This window comes from Camellia sinensis, chromosome 6, assembly GCF_055761805.1.
Source record: "Camellia sinensis isolate YWXY chromosome 6, ASM5576180v1, whole genome shotgun sequence".
NCBI lineage: Eukaryota > Viridiplantae > Streptophyta > Magnoliopsida > Ericales > Theaceae > Camellia > Camellia sinensis.
In genome coordinates this window covers 109,197,462-109,218,711 of record NC_138966.1, presented here as the reverse complement: position 1 = coordinate 109,218,711, position 21,250 = coordinate 109,197,462, and the positions used below count along the sequence as shown (strand labels likewise).

The following is a 21,250-nucleotide window of genomic DNA, read 5'->3' as shown; positions in this document are numbered from 1 at the left end:
AGGTGGAAGGGTTTCTAGAGAGAGATGAGAGAAAAGAGGAAAAGTGAAATGTAGAGGGAGAGAGAGTGAAGAGTGAAAGAAAATGGTGTAAGGGTCCAACTTTTAAGTGATTGGACACATTTTTCGGAGCAGACTGCGGACAGACTGCTTGAGCAATCAAACCTGTGCTCGAGTGAACAATTCAAACTCCTAGAATCTCTCTCCTCCCTGCAAAAGACTACCCGAGCAACGAAACCTTCGCTCGAGTGAAGAATACAAACTCGTAGAAATTCAAACTGCAAAATGAGATACTGGAAGGTCGACGTTACCGCTTGAGCGGCAAAAGAACCGCTCGAGCGGTCTCAACTTAAAAGTGAGACAAAACAACCTTAAAGCATTCCCACTATTCCCGAATTCACTCCAACACCCAAAGATACAAAATGACACCTCGGAACACACTGGAATGTATATGAATAATTACAAGGGAGAATAGGTAACAACATGAGACTCAAATGGGCCCAAGAGCAGTCTTTTGTAAATGTTAATATCACTATTAACTCTCAATCTTTCTTTCAACAGCTGGAGAATAGTAAAGAATTGCAAGCTATTGCAGCCCCTACGTTTTTTGATTTCTGCATTTTAGTTCGCTCTTTTAATATCTGCATAATGTTGCTAGATAGTAGCTGGTTGATCTTGCAAACTCCTCCGTTTGGCTAGTTTTGCTGTTTTTTCAAGAAATCATACGGAAAGCAATACTTACTTCCCTTTTGATAATGGATGAAGAGGCTTTTAGCTGTGGAAGCTTAGCAATTTTATTTAGCTTTTGTTTGTATTACTACTTGGGTAATTTTCTTTTGGGGTTGTTTGATTTTGTATGAACGCTTAACTCTTGTAATTTTTATCTCTATCAATTAATTTCTCTCTTTGCCAAAAAAAAGAATCATTAATTGTTAATGTGGAACAATCTGATACTAAAATACTTTCATTTAACATATTTTGGTCGTTTTGTTTTTTATTTTTATTTTTATTAGAAGTTATGACTTTCATTAGAAAAGAAAAGCAGCATACATAGTCAACTTAATTACACCATAGCTGCTAGGCCTTTTGCCAAAACTCAGACTGCAAAGCCAAATTGGCTATTCAAGTAGGAACATTAGAGAGTATCATTGAGGCATTTCCTACACAAAATGTATCCAAAATATATGCTGGAAGTTGCAAATTCCACATCTGCTTCCGTTTTCAACCAAAATAAACTTGTTTTCGGTTGATTATAGAAATTTTTTCTTTTAGACTCTTATTTTTTATTGTACCCAATGTCAAAAAATAAAAATTATTTTGATAGACGCTAGAGGAAGGGCTTGAAATTTTGACCTTGTCGTAAACAGCCGCACGATCTAGCCATCTAAGATACTCCAGCCATTTGTTTTCAATTTGAGAAAACAAATTAATTAAAACCTAAAAAGGGCAAATTACAAATAGCCCCTCGAGATTTGGTGAAAATATAGATTTTCCCTTGAGGTTTGAGAAATTACATCCCGCCTCTTGAGGTTTATATTTTCATAACAAATTGTCCCCTGAAGTTTTTATTTTCATACAGATTCCCCCCTAATTTCTCCTAATTTGTTATGAAAATTTGATCCTTCGAGGACAATTTGTAATTTCTCAAATCTCAGGGGGAAATTTGTATTTTTACCAAATCTCGAGGGGGTGTTTGTAATTTGCCCAATACAAAAATAGTTCATTTTGTCTTAGAAAACAATACATGATGACAGTTCCTGAAGACCACTAACCATGTATCAAAGCATCCCATGTGTAGCTAAAACATTTTGGTTTTTCCGTTTTTGTCTTCGTTTTCTATACAACCTGTATAACTTGTCTCGTGAACTGTTTCTAAAAATTATTTCTTTTGATAACCCACTTTTTAGTGAACACACAAAAAACTGCCTTTAAAATTTTGAAAAATAGTTTATGAACAAAAATGGAAACGATAGCTATTTTTGAACTCTCTGACGTTTCTCGGTTTTGTTTTGTTTTTAAGATGGGTGATGTTTTTTTGTTTTTGAAAATATGAAAAACGATATCAAACATGCCTTAAAGGAAACACTTGGGTGTTGCTCTGAGTGTCTGGTGTGCCTATAACCCAGTTTTTCTGTATCCCTCCTGATTAGTGATGGGATCTGAATCTTAGCATCTGTTTTATCTACATGTGAAAAACCATTCCAAGAACGAAGTAGTTGGCTTATCTGAAAAATGCCATTCGATGGCAATCACCAGAATTCTAAAACTGGGGAACCAACTGGTTTCAAACCGGATGAACAAGCACTTTCCGCAGAGAGAGAGAGCAGTAGAACATTGAATATTGAATATGATTCTACAATATCTGCACTTCCTTCTACAAAAGTGATTACATGAACATACATAAGGCAGTGTGACTAAAATAAAGTTGTTGCTGAAGAGAGAGAACTATATTCCCCAAATAAGTAATATGCTTCAACCATATTAGAACTACACAAAGCCTCACAACTAACTACACCCTTTCAACCAACCATTCTTTCCAAATGTATGTCTTCAAAATCTACAAGAATGTGATCAACTGGATGCGAAATCAAAGAAATTTCACTGCACGTGCTAAACAAAGTCTCCTCTTTACATCATTCTGTTTAGAGGTATCTGATCATTCTGACGAGGAATCCTTTCAATTGGAGCAATCATCTGAGGCATTGTCATCCCCACAGAAACAATGATCTCTGGATTGCAAGCGGGGGAAAAAAAGGAGAAAGAAAATGTCAATAAAATATCACAAGAACACGATAAAGAATTATACATCTAACTTGGTATAAAATAAAATTTTCATGTGGCTCAAATGCATCATAAAGTAGCTGATCTAGCAGACCATCAAATTTTAAACTGACAAAGGTACGACATTTTAAAAGAAGGCATCTTGGGCAACAGCAGACATATAGGCAAGCATAGTAAGTGTAGGCTAAGCAGCAACTGACCTATGCCTTCTCCAATGGACAAATTTGGTCTTATGATCTCCCTGGAATTAACAAGAAATATGTCGCCAATGTATAAATGATTTGTTGGGACATAAACACTGCATAATTCTTCATCCCCATTATTTCCCTGCATTTGAACAATTGACAATCACAACAAAGACGAGCAAAAACAATGTCAAATGCTAATTATTAACAGATATCTTCGTAATGAGACAAGTGCAGCACATTTCTACAGTAAAGAGTCCCGGGGGGGGGGGGGGGGATATACTTCCTTACTTGGTTTAATTATCACTTTTCACCACTATATTTTGGCACATATTTCACTTTGGTCCTTATTATTTCAATTTAGACTATGTTAACCCTAGACTTTAAGTTTAGTTCCAATTTAATCCTTCCGTTCAAATCTTAGTTGCACAAAGCGGGAGCGGGGGAACGTGACCACTTAGAGGAGTCGTAGATTAGGAGTGCTTATGTATTATTTTTATTAATTATATTTTATTTATTATAATAAATAAGGAATAATAAATAATGTTAAAATAAATAAAAAAATAAAAATTAGATGTTTTATTTTATAATTTTTTTATTATATATGATTTAAATAGATTTCTTTTAAACAATTAGATGATTTATTTTATTTATTATATGTTAAAAAGTTAAGAAATAATAAATTCTGTTAAAAAAATAAAAAAGAAATAATAAATAAAAATTATATTATATATGATAAAATAAATAATTTTTTATTTTAGACATAAAAATTATATTGTTTATAATAAATTATATTATATATATGTGATAAATTATATTATATAAAACAAAGTCAAATATGAAAACGGAGAGGGAGGGAGAGAGAAGAAAATAGATCGAGAGAGAAGCAAGGGAAGCAAACAGACGAAGAGAGAGAGAAGCAAACAGAGACGAAGAGGAGATCGAGAGTGAGAGAAGAGAGAGAGACGACAACCTAGGGCTTCAAAGAGAGGGACGAAGACTAGGGCTTCGAAGGGGAAATCAAAGGGCACGAGATTGAAGTTGTCGAACAGAGGATTTAAGCCAGCGACCGGGTTCTCTCCTTGCCATCTCAAGAGTGTTTCCTTCTCGCACCAGATTCGTGTTTCCCTCTCCTTAGATTCGCGATTCTGCTGCGATTCTTCCTCAGAAGTGCAAAATTGTGCTTCTTCCTCAGAGTCGTTACCATCTGAGACGATTCCTGCTACTAAGGTTCAAATTACCGTAAATTTTTTCTATATACTCATATGATTGATGTGTGTTAAAAAGTCGTGAATTCTAATGTCCAATTTGAATGTAAGGACCAAATTAAACAAAAGATTTTGAGTCTAGGGTTAATATTGGATGAGCAAGGAATCCATCATAGACTACCAAAATGGGGTAGAAAACATGCACTGTGCACCAGAACAGACAAAAACCGAGCCCCCAAACTATCCTAGGAAATCTACAAAAGGATTTGGAAGGAAAGAATGATCTAACTGATAACTAAATAACAGGACACATCTTTTACTAGTAAAGCCAAGCTAGATGCTTTAAAGGACCTTCTAATATCATACACTCAGACTCTACATAAGAAAATAGGCAGTCAGTAGCAGCAGCTTGCCCATTTCTTGTACACCTGTAACCAACTTCAGAATGCCTCTAGCACCAAACTAGAGATCACAAAGAGCAACGATAACATGAAACATAACACCAAAGCATGCCAATGCAAGAGAAGGAGATTAATGACTCCATGACCTTAGCACAACGCCAGTTCAGAGAATGATGACCAAATCACTCTCTTTTACCCTATATAATCAGATGGCAAGAGAGACTAATTATAGAACTCTTGACATGTACCCCCCCCTACACCCCACCCACACCCACACCCACACCCACACAAACCAAAAAAAAAAAAATGCTTCACATGGCCAATAAATTGAAACAATGTTCTAGGAATAAAATTTCAGATACCTGAAGAACAACTGATGATGTGATAAAACCAAATGCATATTCACCAATACGAGGATGGCGGATGATTGCAACCTCTTTAAAAGCTGTGGTATTTTGGTCTGTAACAAAAAAGAGGGCACCCATTACTGAGTCAACTAGCATACAGAAAAGTTTTTTCAATGTTTAAAACAAGTAATGCCTAGCCAGGAACAATGCTTGAAATCTAGGAACTCTAAGAAAAGAACAAGTTTCAGAATTCATTTTGACTTGAAAGTGTGAAACACACACACATACAGATATGAATCTCATGACAGTGTTTATATATTTCTTAATATTTGAACTACATTACAAATTTAAAGAGAGACGTCCTTTTAGAACTATCCAAACATGAGTTCCTATGTTGACTCCTTTGACTAAGCAATCTCTGGATGATACTTATTTGTTTAATACTTGTTCATTCATTTTCTTTGATTTCGATCAGTAACACAAGTTCACTGATATTAATATAGTAGAATTGAATTTCTCCCCTTTGCTACCCAAATACCATCCAAATGATCTCAGACAGATGACCCAGAAATTGTGTTTGAAGATGAACTAAAACAAGATGACCTTCAATACCAGAACATAACCACTTTCCAGGTGCCTCCAGAAAAGGTCCCACAATTCCTTGGGTGGAGGAAGGCCCTGCGGAGTTAAGTCTACGGCAAGTAGTTTCTTTTTCCAGTGTAATGCCATCACTTCAAGACCAAACATCTAAACAACCCAACATCCTAATATTTAAAAATAAATAAATAAAAATGATTCAAGATATTTAAAACACTTTACTTCCCTCTGTTTCTTCAGAACCTCCTTATTTATATGTTGTGACATTCTCAATGTTCCAGATTGACCTGCCCCTTACTAATGAAAAACCATCTCTCAATATTTAAATCAATAATTAATTTAAGTAATAATAATAATCAGAAATGAACATATCCAAGATGAGGATGTTGATTTTAAAACTAAAAACAAGTGATAAGCACAAACATGTTGAACAGAAATGAATAATGATGCTGACAAAAACCAACCATAAATTAACAGGTAAAAAACATCACCATTTTACATTGTTGGTGTAAATTTAACAGAAATCCATCTATTTCTCCTGTGATAGCACTTTACATAAGGACATTATTGCTACCTTGATTAGTGATTATAATGTAGAAAAATGGATACCGTAAGTGACCTGCATGCAACTGCATGTGGCTTTCCTAAATTGTATCAAACATGTAAGTGTTAGGTAATCATTGGATTATGAAATCAAAGGCAGAAAACACTACCTGGAGAAATAGCAGCACTAATTTGCTTGGAGGCCGAGTATATGTGTTTTACCAAGGGCATTCGCTTTATAAACCATTCACCGACCCAGAAAACAGTGCCACCCACCCATGATGAGGCAAATATACCAATAAAGAATACAACAACTAATGATGTTACAAATCCAAGGCCTGCACCAGGAAAGGCAAGATTATAAGAATAAAAAAAATGGAAAGGTTAAAATGATAAATAATCCATGAAAGTATATAGTGACTAAACCATCCCTGTAGATAGCAAATCATTTCTTATGAAAATCGGAAAGTCATATTACATAGTCCAGAAGATTCCAAAATGCATTATCCCAACCTCTTTAATTTATTTCAGAATACTCTGCATTCAACTGCTAGCCATTAACAAACTTGCAAGTTTTCAGTCAAAACATTTGAACACTTCACATTGTCAGATTGATCAATCAGTCAATCAGAAGTTTAGAGTCCCCCCAAATGAATTTCAGAAACCAGAGTACCCAGTAGTCTAACTCGAAATACCATTTAGAGAAATAGCATTCCATAGTGCAGAACCCAATGGGCCTTTAAAATAGGAAAACCTTCAAACTGACTAAAGAAGGATTAGATGAACATCATGGATATATGCTCTTAAGTAAACAGAGAAACAAAACTCGACATCAACAGCAGCAGTTGTAACAGCCAAGCCCTTGGACACAGAGCAATCTATTTCACAAATGGAAGGTACCGCATAAAAGGTCTGCAGTGCAACTTATCTGATGGCATGTGCTAACTTTCACTCAATGATATCCTATGTGAGGATACATAGACAAAAGAGCAGACCTAAAATTTTAACAAACACCACACCATAACCTAGCTGATTTGATTTCAAATCTAATAATAGACCATTTGAATTTTTTAAGCTATTATGGTTGAGAGTGCAACCAAAAATATGTAATTAGTTACAAATATAAAGGAAAAGAACCCATGCTACATATTCATGATCTAGACTATGCTTCATAATTTTCACATAGAACCTTTGAACCTAGCTCTTCAAATAATAATGCTGACGAGTTAATGAGAAATTCATGTGTTACATAATTCAAGTTTAACCCTACAGTTACCCTTTTCCGTTTTACCCTAGTAATATTTGTCCTCCGACAAAAGAAGCACGGACACTTCAAAGTAAGTGTTGTGTCAGTGTCAAAGACCAACACGTTTTGAGTTGGACACGAATCAAATGTATCCTATTATTTTCTTTAATTAGTTTTAGAACCAAACACGCTTCGAACACTTAGGTATACACGTGTCCATTAATTATAGACACATAAAACACATTACAAGTGTAAAGAAAATCTATGTTACATGGACTCGGGTATGAGTGTCGGGTGCGGGTGTGTATCCAAGCGTCAGACCTTCATAAATTTAAATCTTAGGATCTTGGGGTATGTATCCAAAATTGGATATGGATACGGGGACACGTCATATGCATATATATATTGCATATTATATAATATTCTCGGATGAGATGATTTAAATTATGTAGAAATATATTAGAAATTAAATATGATTTAGAAAAAAATATGAAATTTCTATATCTAATTCACGTGGGAGCCTAAAAATATTGTTTTACTAACAAATGCAAGTTTCTTTTTTCTTCATGTATTGTTACAAATTAAAGGATCTGAGTGTCTAAATTGGGTGCGAGCGTCGGACACATATCTCACACCCTTATCCATGTCATATCCGGTGGACACGGGTATTGTGGGGGAAATAGAAGAGTCCATGTAACACAGAAGAAAATCTGTATTACATGGACTTTTCTAAAGTACCCATGTTGGACACTTGATATTTTGATCAGGATATGAGATATGTGTCCGACATGTGTATTTGGACATTCAACCAACAAATTTGTCTAATAGTTTTGAGTTTTCCATATAGCTATGCATAAAACACCAATATTATGCTTGGAAATTCTTCATGACACCTTGCAAACCCCATTTTATCCTTTAAAATAAAAGCGTAAACTACACTGACCTTGCTTGAGGTTTGAAAAAAATACAAGCCCCACAAGCGTAGCGTAATTACACTAACCTCCTTTTTAGTAATAGTGAAGCAAATGAAATAAAGCAGATGGTAGGGAAACACAAGGACAATCAATTGTAACATATATATTTCATTTTAAAAGAGATGACAGAATAATTTTTCATTCATATGACTAACTAGTAACTGATGACTGATAGTAAGAGAGGAAAGTTTTATGTGAATTTAAACATCAAGGGAACAAAGTGTAATTATGTCAAACTTGTGGAACTTGATGTAATTTTTTCCAAACCTTAAGGGAGGTTAAAATAAAATAAGATCACTAAGAAATAAATATTTGTCATATCCCTGTGTTCTTGAACAAAAAAATTAGATGAATCTAACACTTGGACACATACCTGCACCCCAACACCTATACCTAAGTCCATGTAACATAGAAGGAAATAATTTGGAATCTAATGGAAAAAAAAATGTTGACTTTTACCATTAATCTCTTATTCTTTAAACTTCTTAATTTTAAGAATTATAAAGCCCCAAACTTTCAATTTATGCATAAATAGAGCTTTCTAAATTAGATACTAGGACTTTTTGTTTACACTTCTTTTCCAATATGCGAAAAAGACAAAAAAAAAGAAGAAAAGATTCTTACTATTTTGATCAATAATTTTAAAGTATTTGTAACCAAAAATAATAATAGTTATTATTTTCATGTACACATATAAAACCATATATTCATTAGTTGCCATAGAAAATTGTTATGTCAACGTGCTCATATTGTGTCACATTCATGTCCCGTATCCGTATCATGTTTCTTAGCCTCTTACTCAACCCTTCCATTGAAGGTAAATTTACCGACTCAAACACATTAAAACTTCTAAAGAATGCCCGCATCATAGACTTTCTTTGGTACTCATACTTGTGTAGCAATTCATTTTGTTTTTAGGTCATTCTACTAGACGCACAATTTCTAGTTGAGAACAAGACGTAAAAGTATGTTGGCCCAGCAAAGATCATAAAATGAAGAACAATTTACATGGATTTAATGACTTACCAAATATATTAATGCCAAGCCTTTCATATATGGGACTGAAGAAACCATCAACAAACTGAATAAACCACCATGTGACAAGAAATGTCACAGCTACAGGAAAGAGAACCACACTGCCATTTCACAGTATAAAACAAAGTTTACAATAAAAAAATTAAACTAAATTAAATTAAAGAAAAAATCACTTAATCATTGCTAAAGCTGATTACCATCCAGTCATGAACTTCTTTGAAACCCAACTTTGGAGAACAGCATAGCAAGCCTGATCAAATACTATAGTCAATACCATATGACATGAATAAAAGTGGATTCCGTACAGGACATACTACATGCAAATAAACCAAATCGATCACCTAATAATTTTTTGTTGTACTACTAATAGTGTATGAATATAAAGTATTTGTCCATTAACGTTGTAGTTACACAAGAATGAAAAAAGCAAGACAAAAGAAGGGGTGGGTGAAGGCACAGCCATTTCACAGGTTATGTCTGCATCAGTCACAGATCTGCTCAAAAAGACACTCTCCTGTTAAATTGCCGTCACTGATGGCAGCAGGCTAGCAAACCATTCTGAATAGTATTGGTTGGCTTGCCATATCATTTGTTAAAGTGAGCTCTTCTGATTATCTATAATTAGAACTTCTGCACTATTGCATAAAATATCATTATGATTCTTCTTATGAGAATGTTGATGGAAGGGTTTGGTGGGAAAATAATCTCTTGCACTGTAGGTATTAATCTTTTATTTGGTTGTCCAGGAACACAACAGTGTAAAAAATAAAATTATAATGTTTTATTAACCATAGTCTCCTGAATGTATAGCTGAAATAGCACCTTAAAAAACGAGAAAGGGTTTGGGTTCAGTTAATCAGGTTGGCTCCTTTAGTGGCTTATTCTTACCTTGAATTGATACTGTCATCGTACTCGTGCACTTTTCAGATTCATTCATTTTTATATTTTTTGGTGTTTAGCTTTCTGTCAAAATTACAAATTTATGTATTTGAATAATGGAGTTTTAATAATAACATAAACATTCTTTTATTCTATTGTCCACAACCTTTGCTTCTCTCTCTTGATGTGCATATTTTAGGTTACAAACTCGTATTACAACTCCACTTCTTTTCGAGTTCGAGCTCACTCAATTAATTGTGCGGAGTCAAGTTGAGCTCAAGCTGCTACCACACTGCTCCTTAGCAGCCCTAGCCAAAGCAAGAAGATTTCCAACTACCCGATCACATGCATATGACCATCCTAATTTTAGTATTATACAAGATCCAGATAGGTCCCACAATAATACCCTAGTCAAGATGATGGCCACATGAAACAAACAACTCATAGAGAGATATTTCTATTGAGAGGATTGGGGTGGTATGAACCAGTCTTGAAAAGGTGTTATGAGAGGCAATACAAATGATAGATTTTATCTTTTGTATGATTTATGCTTATACCATATTTCTCGTCTTTTCTTTTATCTTTCTCTCTCCTCTCTCTTATTTTGAGCGAGGGGGAAGGATGACTTTTCAGAAGGGGAGTCTTTTTAGTTTCCATTACAAAATGTATGTTGACAATTTTCATAGGCAAAACTTAGGGTAGGTTGTCTAGGAAAACATTGTCATTGCATCCATGAGTCGTTGATTGAAGATCTTGAGGTTGTGCAATCTTCGCTCCACATGCTAAAGGTATATTTTTTATTGAAGACATTGCATTAGTCTACAAGATTTTTTTCTTGGTTTAATTCATCTAGGTTTTCCCACATTTTAGTTCTTTAAGTATTTGGTACTTAATGGCTTGAAAGCATTCCGAAACATACAATATGAAAGCCCTACTTGAAGGGCATCCAATGGACACACAAGTGGCCCCTAAGTTGGTTATCAAAAAAACATCTACTAGAAGTCTGAAGGCTGCTTGGGCGGCTTTTGGATTAATCAGGCAACCCTAATGTTTTTTTAAGATATGCATAGAGACTGGTTTGGTACCTTAGCCTGCTCAAAATTCTACTTAATTGCAAGTTCTTGACCATAGAAAATTCAAAGAAGTTGTTCTGATTTGATATATTGTTTTCAAAACTAGTCTCTTTTTTGTGCTCTGCAAAACCCTACATAATCACACTGCATCCTTGCAATATCATTGATTCAGTGGTAGATTGCAATCGAAACCTCGTCTAGCAGAGATTGGGGTGTTTATGTGGAGATTGATTCTTGTTGGTGTGGTTGGAGCCTCATTTCGAAGATCAGAGCAATTCATGAAAGAACAAACCATATTTAAGAGAGGGCCAACAAAAGTTGAATCTATGGGTGGAGTGAAAAACAAAGAAGTGTTCTTTGAAAACAAGATGTAAGTTTAAAAGTGCATCCAAGTTTGTTGCAATTCGCTTTACTTGAGTCCTATTCTAAACCCTTGATTTAATGTTTTGTCTTTGACTGATGAGATGCCCGTGGTTTTACATTACAGATTGCTGTCTGCAAGAGTTTTCTCATAAATGGCGCACTCATATCTTTTTTTATGCGATTTGTGTGGTTAATTTGATTAGTTGATGGATATATATACATGCTGGTTTAATTTTAATTGGCATTATTTGTATGGATTTGACCTATTCATCCTCTCTAGGCATAAATTATGTTTGTCTCCAAACTTTTAATTTCTTTAAAGGTTTTTTGGATTTGACCAATTCATCCTTTTCTTTTCTTTTTTTCTTTTTTTTCTTCTTCGGTTTTTTTTTTTTTTTTGTGTGTGTGTGTGTGTGTGGGGGGGGGGGGGGGGGGTGCATGTTTTCCCAAATTAAAGAATATAAAGGTCTATCTGACCACATTTTGGGTAATACATAAATCCTCAATATGCAACAATTCTTTTGCCAATTTTCTGAAGGAATAAGACTCTGGTTTTATGTAGGTAGTATGCTTGTTCTTTCTACTTACACAACATTTTTTGTGGGTTGCCTTACCTGCTACTAGTGAATTGCACATTCCTATCAACCAAAACTAAATAAATGAATATAGAGTGCACAAATTTCTCAAAAAGGACACCCTATAAATTTGTCATCACCTTTCATAATTTTTTTTTTTTTTTTTTTTTTTGAATGGTACTGGGGTTTCCGGATCAAAACCTGACTAATCTCCAGGGTGGACAGGCCATCACCTTCCATAATTTCAACCTAGCATTTAAGCAACAATGTATACACATCCCTAACAAGACCAATAGGTTGAGAGTCTCTAACATTCATTGCTCACCTTTCTCTACGACTCCACTCTAATTCACTATTCTCAGGGAAATGAGAAATCACCTCAACTGCATTTTTGTAGTACATGTTATGTATTTTTGTGACAAATGTTACGACAATTTGCGAGTTAGAAATGAAGTTACACATCATTGTGGTAGTGTTACATATTTTTGGATAATGTTACCTATTTTGTGGTAAAAAAATTTTAGAAAAAAAAAATGCATAACATTACTCCAAAGTGCATAACTTCGTTTTTGAACCACAAATTATCATAATTCCACCAGAAAAATACGTAACATGTACGACAAAAATGAAAAACAATGTGCATACGGTTCACAAAGGGTTTCCCTTTAAAATGACCATGTAATAATAGTAAATACAATAAATCAGCAATTTCCTAAACCCTTTCAACCGACTCTACAGTCCCACTGAGCTTTCATGCAACATAATGAATTCAAAAAATATCAAATTGATAAACCTAATAACTCTAGAATTTGTCGTAACTCCCAAAATTCAATAATTTAATTGGAAATTTAATCGATTCAACAATATGAATGAACTCGTTAAGCCATGCCACGTTAGCAATTAACGTAATTAGAGTGAACACCAACATCGTAAAAGAGTAAAATGCAAAGTAACAAACTCCGACATGAAAAAAATTGCAAAAATATGCATAATTCTTAACCGAATTGAAAGAAGACAAGTTCTTGATAATCAGAGTATTGAAAACAAAACAGATCCACGAAAGTCGGGGCTTTCGTTTGAGTGTGTGTGTGTGTGTGTGTGTGTGTATATATATATATATATATAGAGAGAGAGAGAGTAGGTTTAATTGACCTTGCGAGTGGAAGAATTGGGGGAATTAGGAGGGGACTTAGCAGGATCTTCGGGATCGTTGACAGGGTCATCTTGACCACCCCCTGCAGTAGACGTGGATTCTCTATCTTCTGCCATTTTCACACAGAGAGAGAGAGAGAGAGAGAGAGAGAGAGAGTAATGGGGAGATCTGTTGGGTAGGTTGGGGTTGGAGAGGAGGATGGCGGAAAAGGGGATGTTACTGAAACGTTGATAACAATGTGTGTTTTGTTTCTCCTTGACATTGACCCCCCTTCAGTTTTTTTTTTTTTTTTTAACTCTGAATTCTGAAAGATCAACGGTGGATGAGCATACCTCATCTCATCTTTTTCATATCTTATCATACCATTTTTATGATTTTAATTTGGATTTGTAATAATAATTTGAATTGTGTATTTTGTAGACTAAATTTTATGCAAAAAATTAGAATCCGACAATCATAAGCATGGAAACAAATTATATTTTGTTGTATGAAATAAATAGTTTAAATTTAATTATATTTACTATCTATTTAATAAAATAAAATACAATTTATTTTTGGGTGCCTGAGTGAAAAATTCAATTTTTTAATTTTCCTTGTTCAAAGGCGTTCATTTGTTATGTCCATAAGGACGACAAAGTTATCATAAAATGATCAAAATATCCTTTACCACTATATGTGTTTTATTTCTGACTTAGACACTCTCTCTCTACTCAAAATCAATCTCTTTCTCTCTCTCTCTCTTTCTCAAGTCGGCTAGACTCGCCACATCTTCTCTACCTTCAATGTCCCTATCATACCTTTGGCACCTTTGCCCCCAGCATGGACTGAGGCGCTTGGAAGTTCGTCGTGAGAACCCTAACCCTAGTGAGTTTTACACTATCACCGCCGCCCCTTTCTTCACCTCACACATCTCTAATCCGTCTCTCTCTTCTCTCTTCTCTTTTCTCTCTTCTATCTATCTTCTCTTCTCCTCTTCTATCTATTTGTGTGTATACATATATATACATGATCATATATAACTATTTGGTTTAGATCTGTGTTTTGATTTGGTTAGATTTATCTATTTTGTTTTTTATTAAGACTTAGAGTTTTGTTTGAGGCATTTGGTTTTTTGTTATTGGTAATTTGTGTTGAATTTTGGGGGATTATCGATTTACACTTTTGAATACTTGCTTGTGTTAGTTATGTTTGATTAATTTGAAAAAAAAAACATAGGTTGTGTTTGGTAGAGCTTTCTAACTATAATTTGAGAGTAGGAGTTATATTTTGAGTTTGTGAGTTTTGGAATTATGATTTGAGTGTGGAAAATTTGTTTGGTGAAAGAGTTTTGAAAAGAGTGAGAAATTTTTGATGTGACATATGATATTTGATACAAAAACTTACAACTCATAACCAAACATACAACTCAAAATTATATTAAAACACATAAAAAAAATTAAAAATTCAGAAAATATTTTTTTCGAATATATAAAAATTAACATATGTCAATTGCAAAAAAATAAAAATTAAAAAAATTAAAAAAAAAATTGTACTGTTCAGGTCAACCAGTCGGACGACCGATGGGACATCTGGTTAGTCCAAATTTTTTCGCTTTCGACCGCATTTGCAAAAGTGAACTTAGAATTAAGTTTTGAAATTCGTAAACAAACGCTGTGTTCAAATTAAGCTCTAGAATGTTAGTTCTAGAGCTGTACCAAACATAGCCTATGATGTTCTTGTATTTCCTCTATTTTCTACTGGTTATTGAGAAGTTTCAACAATAGTTATTGAGAAATTTTCTTGGTTTCCCATTTTCCTCTACTTTTTTAGCAGTTGAATTGAAAAACACACACTCTCTCTCTAAAATATTTTGTTTTATTTGTTTCTAGGTGTTGAAGTTGATTGGAAATGCAACCCGTGACAATAAATAAAAGAGATAGAGAGAGAGAGAGATACCAACAGATAAAAAGAGAGACAAACAAATAGAGAGAGAAAAGTGGGTTTTGAAATCAATTTGTACAGATAAAAATTTGTAACAGACCAGACTTTATTTCAACAGATAAAAAAAATTGAAGATTATGATTGTTTTGTTGAATAGATAAGAAAATAGATTGAAAAAATTAACAAATAAAAAAATATTTCAACATATAGGTTAAAAAAATTCAACAGATAAGGAAAAATAAGTTTAAAAAATTCAACAGATAAAAATATTTGAACATATAGATTTAAAAAAATTTAACAGATAAAAAATATTTGAATAAGTTAAGGGGCAAAATTAGAAATCAAATGTCCTTCAAAACAACAAAAAGATTTCTAATCAAATTATTTCACAAAAGGTAGATTTCTCACTAACAAAAAGTATCTCCTGGACCTAATGCCTTAAACAAATGTTATATTGGACTTTTCAACAATTTTCTCTTTATTTTTATATTTATAATTTTCTGATGAAATTGATTTTTTGTATAGATAACTTTTATTATGAAACCTATGAGATAGACGGGGTTCACATTGAAACCTACTAACAAAAAAAAAAAGAAAAAAGAAAAGAAAAGAAAAAAAAGGCATGGAAAGGTATGAAAAAATGAGGTATAAAGGAAGCTTATCCCATAGATGAGAATAGTTTGGGACCCTAGTCCACCAATCAACATAGTCTCACCGGTGATTCTATTTACATTACCAAAATATATATATATATATATATATTATTTTTATTAAGTACCATTAATTTTTTAATGCACTCTAATAAGTTATTTAGAATTATAGACTACTTTCAATATATCTTATTTTATTTATTTATTTTTTTTTCAAATTACCTTTCAAGGTACAAGTAAATAATAAACAAATCAAAAATATCAAATTACAGTTTTTAAAAAAATTTTAAACAAATTTCTCATTGCAATTATTTCTTTTATTCACAAACAGAGAGAACGATGGTATTGACAAAGGAGAACCACGAAGAAGGATGACAAAACACACGTCTCTTTTCATTTCTATCTCCTCATTCTCTTTCAATATGATAATACTAATATATAATAATGTCAAATAAATATTATTAAAGTTGGATTGCAATGCTTACTGGTGAGCGGATGATTTATCGTCGGATAGCGCTGCTCGCTTCAGACATTTTGGAACTGAAGCAACTGTTTGGTCATTACAATTTGGAAAAATCGTTAAAAATTAGTTTTTTAGTTTTTTTATTTTAATTTTTTTAAAAAAATATATATATAAAAAAGTAAAGAAGTTATGTGACTTGAAAAAATTAAAAAAATTAAGAAGTTGCTTTTAACCAACTTGCCAAAATAGGACATAATAAGGCAGTGTTATGAGTTTTGGTGGAGTGAATTGAAGTTTTGGAGTAATGGTAAAGATAAAGATAAAATAATTGGAATTTGAAAAAGAAAATAAAAAAAATTGAATATAAAGAAAACGTATAAGTGATTTGAGTGTATTATGAGAAAAAAATATTTTATTTTAAAATTTAATGTGTACTGTTTTTATTAATAATTGGGTAAATGACACTGACCTCCCCAGAGGTTTACCAACTTGCCAAAATAGGCCAAAATAAGGTTGCACATCTTGTGGCAAGGCAGTATTATGAGTTTGGTGAAGTGAATTAGAGTTTTGGAGTAATGATAAAGATGAAGATAAAATAATTGAAATTTGGAAAAGAAAAAAAAAAATTGAATATAAAGAAAACATATAAGTGATTTGAGTGCATTATGAGAAAAAAAAAATATTTTATTTTAAAATTTAATGTTTATTGTTTTTATTAATAATTGGGTAAATTACACTGACCTCTCCAGAGATTTACCTTAATTACAGGTAACTCTCTTGTAGTTTCAAAAATAATACTGATCTCCCTATTTTTGAAACTAATATACAAAGACATTTTTTTACCCATCCGTCCAAAATCAAATAAATTTTGTTGATGTCATCCATAATTATTCTACAAATTCCAATACTACCCTTCAGCATAAATTACATTTACCTTCCCTGCATATATATAAACACAAAATAAAAAATTTAACATTAAGCATCACAGAGAAGAGAACTAAATTTGTCTTGGGATTCTCTTTGCCTCATTTGTTCCATTCTTCCAAACATCAATGACATTTTTTTTCCCTGGAAACAAACAGAAACGGGAAGATCTCATTATTATTTCGAATCTCATTTCGGATCGGGTCTCTCCGTTGGCGGACGTTCGAACACAATCATTTCGGATCTCATTATCAATGCCATCTTGATGTTCGAATTGGTTAGCCAACAACGGCGGGACCCAGAAGGAGGAGACTCGCTCTCTCTCTCTCTATGCTTCTTCTCCCTCCTGCTCTGGCTCTGGTGTTGGTTCGGGCATGTATGTTTTCAAAGAGGACGAAAGAGATTTGCCATTTACAGGGAAACACACTACTGGGTTTGGTTAGGGTATGGGTTTTTCTTGTTCTTGCAGTTGCATGTGGTAATGTTGCAGCATTTTATGGTTCTCCCTCTCTCTTTATATTAGTCTTGTCTTATAGTTCATGGATTATGGTGTGTGGGCAACATCATAATTTGGATACAATTTGCATTTTTTATTAAATAAATAAATTAGAAGGGTAGCCCTAGGGCTTTGTTTGAGTCGTGTTGGATTTTACACAACACACACACACACATATATATACTAGTGAGGGGGTTGCGTGCAAAGCACGCTAACTGATGCCCATTAAAATGCCCATTAATAAAAGGAGATAATAATATAATTTTGTTAATAAATTTGGTATTTTGGATGAATGGATGAACCACAGATGGAAAAAATGAAATGGAATTAAATAAAAAACATTATGGACTATTAAATGTGACAACAAATGAGGGGAATCTTGCATTCATGTTACTTATTTGTATAAATCTGTAGATATGGGAGGAAGACAAGGACTTAGCATGCATTGAGGTCTACATCACACACATCATATTATTATCTCCACACATCATAAGAATCAACACACATCATATTTTTTTGATTTTCAAAATAGTACTATAAAAATTAAGTTCAAACTATTCATGCAGGAAGAGAATAAAAGTTGTAGTAGTAAGTGGGTTAGTACCCATTATAAGTAATATTGGATAATTTACTTTCATGAGCAGTAAGAACCAAACCAAACCAAAAGTAATATTGAGTTGTGTCTAGCACATTGTAGTTGCAAACAGGCAACAACAAAAATATGTTACAAACCAAACCACTTGAGCCATACCAAATCAAACCAAAAATATGTCACATTGTAGTAACCTATTACAAAAATATTATAGTCTAGAGTGTTTTTTCTAGAGAGATTTTGTAGAGGGTACACTTGTTGCGGCAGATATATCAGAAGCAGAATTTGTACCAACAGCAGCAGTTGAAATATCAGAAGCAACATTTGTACCAACAGTTGATGGAAATAGTTCTTTCTTTGCCTTGGGTTCTATTTGGATAGATTGTTGATGTGGTTTTGAAGCAAGAGTTATGATAGAGGGTTCTGCATCATCATTGTTCACTGATGTGATGACATGTTGAAGCATTACTTGTCCACGAAACTGATATTGGCGAGGCTTTAGTTGAATAATGTGATATTCTGGCACATTTAATTTTGGAAGGGCCTCATTTGAAACTTTTCCATCCTGCATAATATATGTAGAATATTTTTAAAATTGGGAAGAAAAATAGTGAATTTGAAGATGAAGCATGTTAATTTATTTGACCTGTGTTGTATGCTTCATTAGGTTAGTAGATGAAATTGAAAAGAACTTTTCTGCATGATCCTGGAATATTGTTGCCATTATTGAACCTGAATTATCTTTGAGTTCAACTTGGAATTTGACTCTGTTTGTTTGTAGTAAGTTATATGTTAGTTTTATTAAATATAAAACATTAGTTATATTAAAAGGTGTAGGGTTAGTTTGTTGTTACCTCGGTTCTGCAATGACCTCTTTTTTTTTACAGTGGAAACAGTTGAAAATAGTTTGATATTTTGCATTTATGGATTTGTAACAATTGTTGCAGCTCATGTACCAAAAAGATTGATCAAGTGAGGTGATGGACATAGTTGCTTTGACCCAGTACATTTTCTAGTAACAGGTGATTAGCAATGGTTACTAATGATATATTTAAGATGCTTAAAGAGTAGAAGAATATGTATGAAGCTTACCGCATCTGGAGAAGATGGAATGCTGCTGATGGAAATGATTTTATCTACTTTAGGACTTGGAGTTGTGATGTTTCGAACATGAGTTTCAAGTGGAGAAGGTAAAGTTCTAATGACTTCTTCATTTTGGATGCACCTGCATCAATTTATTTTGATATTAGTGTTTGTGAGAAATTATTATTTGAGTTAAAGTATTTGAATTAGATGGTACCAATTGTGAAGTTGGTGTGCAGCTTTGAAGTTGGGGTTGAGCACAAAAGCTGATGTTGGTTTTGTTGATAATGATTGTCCTGTAAAAAATAAATTAAAAAAAATATGTTTTATATATTTTTAATATTTAGTATAATGTGGTAAGATTATAATTACCGCGAAACGATGAGACTTTAAACCTGATTGCAATTAGAGTTGGGAATGATTGAGCAATGGCTTGCAATCTCTCTCCTTCATTAGTGACAAATTGACCCCACAAAGTTAAAACTATTGGCATTAACTTGCTACAATTAAGAGAATTTGTTAGTATTGAAATCAAGTTATACTAAACGCAGGTATACAAAATACTTACTCTTCATTAATGAGTACAATTTCTTGTGCAGTTGTGGTTCCATTTTCTGTTGTGATTGTTTTTGGTGGCTTAATTTGAATAACTGCTGCAAGAATATCTGTTATAGATACAAAAACAATAAGAGTATCTAATGAAAAAGTAACTTGATAATTATTTATGTTGATCTAAGAAAATTACCTATGGATGATGTTTCATTGCCAAGATGGTCAGAGAATTCATTGAATGGTACAAAGTGATATGTTGGGGCATTGTTATCTTCATTACTGTTTTCAACATCTCGAATAAGTGTGCTAGCAGTGATTGTCCATTGCCATTGCCATGATTGTGGTGTGATACGGTATTTTTCTTGTAGCAACTTGACAACAGCATTTGAGACATAGTATGAGTTAAAAACTTTGAAGGTATCTTGGAATTGTTCTATTTGATTTTCATAAAGTATAGCTTGAACTTGTGTACCCTATACAAGTGGTATGTAAAACAGAAGTTAATGAGGCAATGAATTATGTAATTATGAATTCAATGAAAAATGTTATTGTTAAGAACGTAAAAAATGAATATGGTAAATATGGTATGTATTATAAAACAAGAATTTGAAAGTGTAACCTCTGCATCAGCCAAAATGAGCCTTTGATATCTTGTTGAGCCTGTTTTTAGGATTCGTGGATTCCACTTTTCCAAAACACGAATCTTTGCTGTCCATTGTTTAGTTGTGCTAGTTATTTTCTTGATAGGTGTTATTTCTTCATTCATCCTGCAAAATTTGTTGTAAGAAACAATTTAACAAGAACTTAATACAACGATAATAGATAATTATAATAAATACAAATAAAATTAAAATTACACTACATAAGAGGAAATTTACCAAAAATTTACAACAAAAAAATGAATTATATACAGCCTGCAAGTGTTAGTAGTTCTTCATAAACAACATTTTTTGTGGTATTGTTATCCAAAGCATGTTGATTTGTTGGCGGAATGAGAACTTTAACATCTGCAGCAGTTGTAGCTCGTGATAGAGCAACATAAAGTTGTCCATGGGAGAATACTGGCTCTCGTAGGTAAAGACCTACTTTTTGTAATGTTTGGCCTTGCGCTTTATTTATTGTCATGGCAAAACATAACTTTACTGGGAATTGTGTTCTAGTAAACTGAACTGGGTATTTTTGATGATCTGAGGGTTGCAATGGTATTCGTGGT

The 21,250-nt window shown here is 33.1% G+C and overlaps 2 protein-coding genes across 2 annotated transcripts; both read right to left on the bottom strand.

The window, feature by feature from the left end:
* Window positions 1–2,302: 2,302 nt before the first annotated feature.
* On the bottom strand, window positions 2,303–13,663 carry LOC114290656 (protein LIKE COV 2). Its single transcript, XM_028234595.2, has 7 exons — window positions 13,357–13,663; window positions 9,512–9,564; window positions 9,306–9,415; window positions 6,230–6,397; window positions 4,935–5,032; window positions 2,979–3,105; window positions 2,303–2,726 (listed from the first exon to the last, which is right to left on the bottom strand). The coding sequence occupies exons 1-7, from the start codon at window positions 13,471–13,473 to the stop codon at window positions 2,626–2,628; spliced, it is 774 nt and encodes a 257-aa protein (XP_028090396.1). The 5' UTR covers window positions 13,474–13,663; the 3' UTR covers window positions 2,303–2,625.
* A 4,968-nt stretch (window positions 13,664–18,631) lies between these two features.
* On the bottom strand, window positions 18,632–20,408 carry LOC114308948 (uncharacterized). Its single transcript, XM_082876334.1, has 5 exons — window positions 20,231–20,408; window positions 20,054–20,150; window positions 19,703–19,781; window positions 19,495–19,627; window positions 18,632–18,967 (listed from the first exon to the last, which is right to left on the bottom strand). The coding sequence occupies exons 2-5, from the start codon at window positions 20,094–20,096 to the stop codon at window positions 18,632–18,634; spliced, it is 591 nt and encodes a 196-aa protein (XP_082732460.1). The 5' UTR covers window positions 20,097–20,150; window positions 20,231–20,408.
* Between the last annotated feature and the right edge of the window lie 842 nt (window positions 20,409–21,250).

What these genes read in the sequence shown, in the direction of transcription:
- LOC114290656 (XM_028234595.2), bottom strand. Translation starts at nt 13,473, where the DNA reads ATGGCAGAAGATAGAGAATCCACGTCTACTGCAGGGGGTGGTCAAGAT. An exon ending in TAGTGCTGCTATTTCTCCAG is followed by an intron (nt 5,033 to 6,229) that starts GTAGTGTTTTCT and finishes TTTTTGTTACAG; the next exon opens with ACCAAAATACCACAGCTTTT. An exon ending in CATCATCAGTTGTTCTTCAG is followed by an intron (nt 3,106 to 4,934) that starts GTATCTGAAATT and finishes GTTCAAATGCAG; the next exon opens with GGAAATAATGGGGATGAAGA.
- LOC114308948 (XM_082876334.1), bottom strand. Translation starts at nt 20,096, where the DNA reads ATGGAACCACAACTGCACAAGAAATTGTACTCATTAATGAAGA. An exon ending in ATTGTACTCATTAATGAAGA is followed by an intron (nt 19,782 to 20,053) that starts GTAAGTATTTTG and finishes TATTTTTTACAG; the next exon opens with GACAATCATTATCAACAAAA. An exon ending in TTCCATCTTCTCCAGATGCG is followed by an intron (nt 18,968 to 19,494) that starts GTAAGCTTCATA and finishes TATATTATGCAG; the next exon opens with GATGGAAAAGTTTCAAATGA.